Raw genomic sequence first — 9135 nt, 5'->3', positions numbered from 1 at the left:
TTTTTTTGGACTATTGTTATATTGTTTAATGATCTTACATCATATATGCATATTGATTGGATTATGATGTATATGTTATTTGGTAAAATGAAATTTGACATGTATCAAATTTGAACTCTTATCCTGACTATGTATTGGACCCTACCAATTAGGGATTATGCATTGGGACTCTGACTATTATTAAGCTCATTTGATTCTGCTTCTAGCCCTGCCACACGATATAAATGTAGTATTCTAGCCCACTCCACATGATATAAATATGGTACTCCGGCCCACTCCGTAGAGTATAAGTGCAGCAATCCAGCCCACTCCATAGAATATAAGTGCAGCAATCTGGCCCACTCCACAAAGTATAAGTGAGGTAATCTGGCCTACTCCACAAGATATAAGTGCATTATTTCGGCCCACTCCACAAAGTATAAGTAAGATTTTGTTTCTGACTAGTCATAGGGTATAAATGTGGACATAGTTGAAGGCTATTAAGTTGAATGTGATTCGTTTCGAATCAAATTTATAAATATGTATATGAATATTTGAAAGATATAGATTTTTAATGGATTTGTATTTTGAAACCGAATTAGTTATGTTTTTACATTGATCCGTAGTTATTTGTGTTTTACTATTATATCTTATATTATTATATGAATTATTTAGATAGGGTATTCATTACTTCTAAGCTATCGAGCTCATTATCCTTTCTTTTTTTTCAGATTTTGAGAACTAAGATGACACTTGGTTATGATCAGGAGAGTGACTAGAGGCCAAATTTGATATCTTTAATTTAGACAAGGATTTGATAAAACTTTGATGTAAGTTGGTTCTTTGAGACAATAAAATTTGATTTTAATTATTTAAATAAAGTTTGCATATTGAATAAAGTAACTACTATATATATAAATATATATATATACACACACACCAGGAAGAACTAATGTTGAAATCAAACTATAGAAATTTGTAAGCTGTGTTAAGAATTAAGGGAGTGTTTGCTGATAATAAGAACTTAAGATGGTCCGGTCGCTGAATCTATAATATATGCATCACAAAGAGCATGACAATCCAAGCATCTGCAATGTTGCTAGCTAGAATGACTATTAAGAAGTGATCATTTATATGCTTCCCCACAATGAAGCCTTTTCTTCATAGCCAAGAACAAAATATTGCAAGATACTAAGATACTCATAGTCTTTACAAGCCCATTCATGAGTTGAAAGGGAAAGGAAGTTACTAAAGGCAACAGCTAGCACATACTACGATCCTAAATAGTTAAGCCTTTCGAGAGCTCCTGATTTGCGTGGAACCATAAAGGACCAAAACAAAAGGGGAAGAAAAACAGCACAGAAATGTCCGGTACCACTAAAGTCTTGAAGCTTTAAGCCAGAAAGCAAGCATCTCTCAAGCCTTGAGTGCTCAAAAGAGTGAGTAACCTACTTCAAAAACATCAGTTAGTGAGGAAGCTGGTGGAGAGGAGTCCGAAACCTGAGGCAATGACCCACAAACTGGAGCTTGCATCAAGGAAGAGCTAAGATCCCCCATGCTACTAATAGTGGTGGCAGGGAACTCGCATGCACTAAGTTCCCACAGTGGCTCATCCAACCAGAACCCACCGTTCATTTCGGTGAGGCAAGGGAAGTCCACTGAGGTCATTGCACCCATTCCACCACTGTAGGCATCAAAAAGAGCCCCATTTGTTGCAGAATAAGAAGAGGAGGCACTGTTGGAGCCATGACTCTGAACTTGGCTAGGAGGGGAGAGGATTTGGGCATTCAACTCACATGAGCTGCTGATATCCTGGCTTGGAGAAGAGTGTTTTGGCGAGGACCTGAGGCAGCTCTCAGGGATTATACTGCTCAAGTAACCGGACCGGCTGTCATCGGAGAATAGGAAGTCATTAGCAATGTCGGTCTCCATCGATGAATTGGAGGTGGGCATGGTGCTAGTGTTGCCACCGGATTGGAAGGCGAAGTGGTGGCTCATGGGGCACTCACTTGGAATACTCTGATTGGTAGTTTGCATGGATGTAGGGACAAGGAGGTGGTGTGGTTGGGTTGGAGGTGGTGGCATTGGTGGTGGGATGAAGCTTTGGGAGTGGAAAGGAGTGAGGAGGGAATGGAAAGTGGAGATGGGGGTGTCTGTATAGATGAAGTTGGTCCTGGCTTGGGTGCCTTTCATGGAGAGGGCAGCCCTGTCATAGGCCAGGGCAGCCTCTTGGGCTGTGTCGAAGGTCCCAAGCCAATGCCTTTCCTTGGTTGTAGGGTCCCTTATCTCAGCAGCATATCTCCCCCAAGGCCTTCTCCTCACACCAAGGAACCTCCCCGGCTCTGTGGGCTTTCTCCTCCCTCTCCTCTCGGTAGGTGAGGTGGCTGGGGTTGGAGATGATGTTGATGGTGATGAAGAGAATGGTGAATGTGATGTTTTAGCTTGGCAGAAGCCCATCAGGGGTGTGCTGTGGCCTTGAGCTTTCTGTGCTGTGGTGTCCAAGGACTTTGAGGAAGACATTGGTTGGAAAGGTGAGGAGAAGAGAAGAGAGGGAGCTGAAGGAAGGCAGAAGTGGCTATGAGTGAGGTTGTTTGGGTATGGAGTGGGGTGGGTGTGAAGAGAGGTATAGGGGATTTAAAATGTGTGCTGTTGGATATGTTCGGAGGGAAAAGGACATTGTAGATGGGATAGGGGATGTCATGGATTCATGACCAGCATCACAAATTAAAATAGCACTTTCATATTGTATTCATTCCTGGCTTTTATTTTCTTTTTTATCTTTTAGTAGTTATGAATGCATAATTGAAGGGAAATAAGTAGTATTACGATGCTCCAAACTTACTAGATTTGGTCAGCTAATCCTGTTCAGTTCTTCCCTTATTCTATTCAAGTAAACTGATAGTTCCTCTCTTCAATGTTCTTCTTAAATTAATCTGCTGCACATGGACATACCGTGTATTGGGAGTGTAAAAGATAGCACAGAATTTTTGTGGATCCTCCACCTATTCGCTGCTTCGCATTTGTAATTTTGTATCAAGAAGTTTCGGGGCATAATTCATATAATATCGTCGGATACCTTGCAGTACCTAATACCTTGTTTAAGAATCAGAACCACATTGGATTGCCTTGGGATTATATTTCTCTGATAGTCCTAACCTCTAACCAAAGAGTTCTACATATATATCTGATGTGTCATCATAATGTATGAATGTGATGTGAATAAAGTTGTAATCAAGCCAAGTAGAGAAGGCAGAGATTGATATGTTAATCGTATAATTTGCATTCGCATGGCCATGTCGGTTTCTCAACATGTGAATTTAAAACAGACCTACTAGGCTTTCTTTTCCTACGTAAGCTTCGCCATGTGCTTCCGCATTTTAAGCGAAATAAAAATGGATCAAATTGCTGAAGAGCTACTTGTCTGCTTCAAAATTTTCAAATGGAGCAGTTAGGATGGTCTTATAATTAATATGGAAAATTTTTGACCAAATCAAGACATTCTTTCCAATAGTTTTGTCTTGCTTTGTGGGGGAAATATAAAGCTCAAGTGACTGTCACATGAGGGGGTTCCTTAGTAGGCCCCATGGATTTCCTCCCTTTGACTCCCTCAATGGAGCCACCTTCGGTTTGTTTGCTTCATGTGCTTGAAACAAGTGGGCAGGCACAAAGGATTATGAACTTAGATTACAAAACAATGGGATTAGATTAGTGCGTGGGTGCATGCTCGTATAAGTCCTAATTATAACAACTCAAGAGGCAATCATATCAAAATTAGCTAAAGGAGAGAACTATGTCTTTCATGTCTCATCAAAAGTAATTTGGAAAGGCAAGGAGGACATTGAGGGGTCAAAAAGAGAGAAAAGGATCAGCATATATAATGCCTAATCCAACACTGAAGACTATTTAGTGGGTCTCATGTTAATTTGATTAGAAGAAGAACAACAAGTGGAAACAGGGGACTTGCCTTTGCATCCTTTTTGCTCAACCTTATCAAAAACTTGGGTCTTGACAACACCAACACAAAACTCCAAATTTAACCCAATGGCCCTACTGCATCTTTTTCTTGTTTTCGGCAATCCATAACCAAAGCACCCCAATGCCCCACCAGTCACTACCATAGCCTTAGTCTCATTATAAAAGTACATCATACTGATATATAAGATTGGAAAAGAAAGAAGAAACATCAAGAGGCTCACCTGAGGTTGAGCTAAGAATTATGAATAAGTTTATTAGGTTTTAAACGTCCGTGACGCAACATGTTCGGTCTCGGAATCTATGACCCTTGACTTCTCCACTTAGTATTTTGTTTATTTTGAGGCATATGATGAGCTCCCTTTGATCCTTCCCAGTTGTAGAAAAACGAACAGGCTCCACAATAGCAGATGTTTTTGAGAAGTTGCCCTTCTTGTGTGCCTAGTTTACTGAAGCAGCATTTCAAGCACTACTCCAATCTTAGCATTGTCTGCCTACTCTCAATCTTTGATACAGAACAAAAGGGTCCTCCACAAGCTATCAGGCTCTAACAACTACATAAAGGTTGATCATTTCCTTAGGTGTATATAAGCTTGTATGAAATTTTGAACATCTTCCCTTCTATGAGATTGATAATATAAGTTGGTAAATGTAGAACATAATAGCTATAACAGGAGAGTCATGCTCATCTAAAAAGGTGTGAGGAAAGGTGGTCTATGTGGGGATATAATGATAGTAAATAATAGAAGAAAATAGTGAGGGTGGGTGATTTCATTGGAAGGGTGAGAGAATAATAAAATTTAAATGGTGAGTGAGTTTTTCTTTACCAAATTGTAGTAGAAATGGATGGGGCACAACACCCAAAACAAATGCTTTTGTCGCTACTATAGGTCGCCCGGGATTTTGGGGATGTCTTTATACTACTTTGACTTCAGCTTATAATAGGGGGAAAGAAGTAGGAGAGAGAGATGCTTGGTGATTGCCCACCTTAATCTCCTTATTTAATTAACATGATGAAACGAGGACTATAAAGAAGTTAATGATGGACATTATAGCATGTTCATGGCTTCATGCATCTCAAAGTCTCAAAGGGCATGGGATTTCCTCCAAGAAGTCTTAGATGGTTTTTCCTGTAAAAAGATAGATTGCTTGTCAAAAATGCTGAAGGCCAAGTTATAGATGAACATGACCTAGCTTATGTTGAGCGCCATCGAGCACCACATCAACAGTGCACCATAGGAATAAACTCCGACGAGATGAGCAAGACGGCAATCCAAAACAAGCACGTGATGAATGGAGCCCAGAGAAATGAGATGAGGTGATTGGCATGGTGCACCGACATATAATGCACGTAGTGTATGATATAATTTCTCCTATCTGGCCTAACTTGAGTCCTTGTCATGCTCAAGCTATCTAACTTTGAGTTCAATTGCCTGCCTTCTAAACTGGACCATGTATATTGTAACATGTATTATTTATATGGCATTCTCATAGTGTATGCACTAAACATGTGCTACTTGAGCAATGCATAATGAATCTCTCTCTCTCTAGTTAAACTTGGGCCAGGCCAAATTAGTTCAGGCAGAGTTATGTTTTCAGTATCGACCAGAACTGGAGGTCCTGGACTCAAGTTAGGATAACTAAGACTTAGGGTGAACTATATCAAGCCTAGCATTATGCACTGCTAAGTTCAGGGAACACCCATTGTTTGGTCAAAACGTAGTACACGATAAAAAGGTACCCATAACTTGTTTGGATTTTAGTATTTGTCAGATATCATGTTAATTTGCAAAGCAACTGACATTTAACACCAGACTTTTAGTGATTTTGACGTTGCTCTACCAAAGAATGGGGGAAAAAATAATGGATATATGGGAGATGATCAATATCACATTCATCTGCAAACGAATTGAGATAAAGTTTTATGCATCAAAAGCAGCCAATGTAGGCCCAGCCATACTTCAAGTTTCCATGAGCCTACTTTGAACAAAGCTCATTTAGTTCCCCATCAGTTGATACAACTTTTGTCATTCAATAAACTCGCCTAGGGAATGATAAACTTATTTATATATGCATATAATCTCGTACTGCTTATGATTTCTCTCCATCGCCTTCTTTTTGAGCAAGAAGTCTTATCAATCTGGAAACGTGACCAGTGAAAATAAGCTATTCTCATTTAACGAGTTTAAAATCTTAGGAAATTCAGGGACATGGATATATAATTTGTTCAAGCCATTAAAATTTTCTCCTCATATGAATTTAAAGGATATATAGTAGTTGGCTTCTAAGAGAGAGAGAGAGAGAGAGAGAGAGAGAGAGAGAAACTCCAACTCACTTAGCCATGACCGTAAGATCATGTATATAGGGTATCAGTTTATTCAATGCTCTATTATTGGGTGATCTCTATTGTAAGGTGAGAACTTTGAGATTGGAAATATGATCGCAATGCAGTTAGCTGAAACTAAACGTTTACTTTAGTTACAACAAAAGTAATAGTATCAGCATCATGTTGTAGTATTTAGCTATATATCTATGCCATTCATTTGAAGAATTCAAAAAACAAATGCATGACACACATGTCCATCTAGTGAGATAGCGGCCAGCTGATGAATTCTATCGTAAACAATTAAGAGAAATGGTACAATAACTTATAAGCCTCACAAACAATGCTAAAAGTAAGATTAAGCTTTATAAAATTTCGACGTAGCTATGTGGTGCTAATTATCCTGCTGTTTCTTCAAAATTGTTTTCAGGAGTCCTAGTTGCATCACATTTTTCTGGGCATATGGTGCACAACTAGTAGAAATGCTGCATGTTGTCAGATAAACTAAGAGCAGCTACCAAAATTAAACTCTCTTTATAACAACAGTTAAGATTCATGATATGAATCTTAATGGTTGTTCTCATTATAACTGCATCTCTCTCTCTCTCTCTCTCATTGGTTCATTTATGTCTCCATGGTTGGAAGAAGTGTGAAGCCCTCATCCAAAGGAAATGCTGACTGAAAGAATGAAACAGTGGAGGATTGAAACAGTGGAGAGGAGGAGATGGGCGACGACTACAGCGCCCTACAGGATCGTACATAGGTACGTGGGGGGCGGGATCTCGCGAGCGTAGGTTCGATTTCGATCTCCACCGAGGTAGGGGAGGGGTTTTCGATTGCGCGTGCTACAGCGAGATACGGCAACCCAGCCTTAATATTATAGATAGAGTAGAGATAGCTCACGTAGAGGGGGGAGGGGGAGGGAGAGAGGGGGAGAGAGAGAGAGAGAGAGAGCTAGAGATCGAGATCTTTGTGGCCGGGTCTCCAGGATTTGACGTGTCCAATTGATGGCAGGAGGAATGGGTGCAGTCTGAGTAGAATATCCTCCATTCTTCTCCCGAATGAAGATGAATGAAAGAAAGGTGTCACTGTTCCAGTTCAACTCCCAGGGTGAATGGGAGTCAGAAACAAACTTCTCCCAAAAGGTTGGGTTTTGGACCGAAGGGCTTGCGTGACTTTGCAAATTGGGCTTTGCATGAAGGATAGAGTTTGACAAATGAAAATGGTTATTGACCAAAGAAAATGGCCATTGATCACCAAAGTCTCTCTCTCTCTCTCTCTCTCTCTCTCACACACACACACACACACACACACACAATTCTTTTAAATATTAATTTTGATGTAAATATGGATGCACATTAAGTTGGATCATTGTGTTACTTCCTTAGCTAGCCCAATTTTTTTAAATGATTAAACATGGTCTTCAACATAGATGGGGTCAAACTGGTAGTTTAATGTAATAAATTGAAGCATTGACCCCCATAGTCTCAAATAATATAAGTCAAATATATTTTGAGATTTTGGCCAAGATGATGTGAATTGATGAGCTGAGATTTTCTGATAGTTAGCATGTGGTAATTGATCTCATTTTACTATTTAGATTGATATGTTGGTATCTTGGTCATTATATATTAATCAATAAATGAGAATATCTTGACTATCTCAAATTTATCTAGCCTACTATATGGGAATGCGGAGATATTGTAATACACCCACCTTGAGCTTTTATTAAATGAAAGAAGAATATACATGAGGCATAGAAAGAGGCTGCCACATACCGTTACCTTTTACAATTAAGCTCTCAAATCTTCTGTATAGCTATGAATCAAAGGTGTATTTTTGGGGCTGCAGAGTGCACCCAAAATTTGAAAATGGATAATAGAGTCATAGAGATGATTATGGAGTGAACCAAGACTGCTTATTTGAGAAAGATACAATGATTCCTCTTCTTCTATAATTGTTGACAAATAGCTTCTCACGCTTTCCTTGTCTATGGCACACTACAAAAGAAATAACATTTTCCGGCACTTTTTAGAGTCTTTAATGATGCTTATAAGCGTCGATAATTTTTGTGCCGACGCTTCCAAAAACGTCGCGAAAGCATCGAACAGGTGAGGGTGGGATTTTTTTTCTTTCCGACGCTTTTTGAAAGCGTTGTTATAAACAGACTCTACGCCGATGCTTTTAAGCATCGTCTATTTTGGATTCTGCCGACGCTTATAAGCGTCGGCCGAAATCGAATATAGGCCAACGCTTCTTAACATCGGCTCATTTTGGACTCCGCCAACGCTAATTAGCGTCGGCTCATTTTGGATTCTACCAACGCTTAATTAGCGTCGGCTCCTTTTGGATTCTATCGACGCTTTTAAGCGTCGGCGAAATCCAAAGCATGCTGGGCTTTCTCCGATGCTTAAAAGCGTCGGCCCAAGCTTGGACCACCCCTTGCCATGCCGGTTTACTTATTGCGTCGGCAATAGTGATTATTTTTAAATATATATATATAAGTAATTTTTAAACCTGTATACATTACTTTCCAACACAAGAAACACACAATATAAATCACATAGATAACAAAAGTCACGTCACAAACAAGAACTTTTCATTCGAAATATTCATATTATCATATTTGATTACATTATACTTTGAAAACATTAAAAACATACATATCAAATTCCTAAATAAATAATCTACGATATATCAAGGGTCGATGGCATTATCATCTCTACGAGCAGATAAAGTATTAGCAACCTACAAAAAAAAAAGAAGACACTTTAGAAAGTAAGAATACGAAAGTCATTATGTTCGTGCAAAAATATGTCATAATTATGTAAAATATTCAAATAGATTTAGTTATTTGCCGG

General features: G+C 39.1%; 1 protein-coding gene across 1 annotated transcript; it reads right to left on the bottom strand.

Moving 5' to 3' along the window:
* Positions 1 to 1410: 1410 nt before the first annotated feature.
* Positions 1411 to 2499, bottom strand: LOC103716054 (ethylene-responsive transcription factor FZP-like). The gene has a single exon (XM_008803902.2). The coding sequence runs from the start codon at positions 2497 to 2499 to the stop codon at positions 1411 to 1413; it is 1089 nt and encodes a 362-aa protein (XP_008802124.2).
* Positions 2500 to 9135: the final 6636 nt, after the last annotated feature.

This window comes from Phoenix dactylifera, chromosome 3, assembly GCF_009389715.1.
Source record: "Phoenix dactylifera cultivar Barhee BC4 chromosome 3, palm_55x_up_171113_PBpolish2nd_filt_p, whole genome shotgun sequence".
NCBI lineage: Eukaryota > Viridiplantae > Streptophyta > Magnoliopsida > Arecales > Arecaceae > Phoenix > Phoenix dactylifera.
Note: the sequence above shows the minus strand (reverse complement) of the source record. Positions and strands in the feature narration are given on the sequence as shown.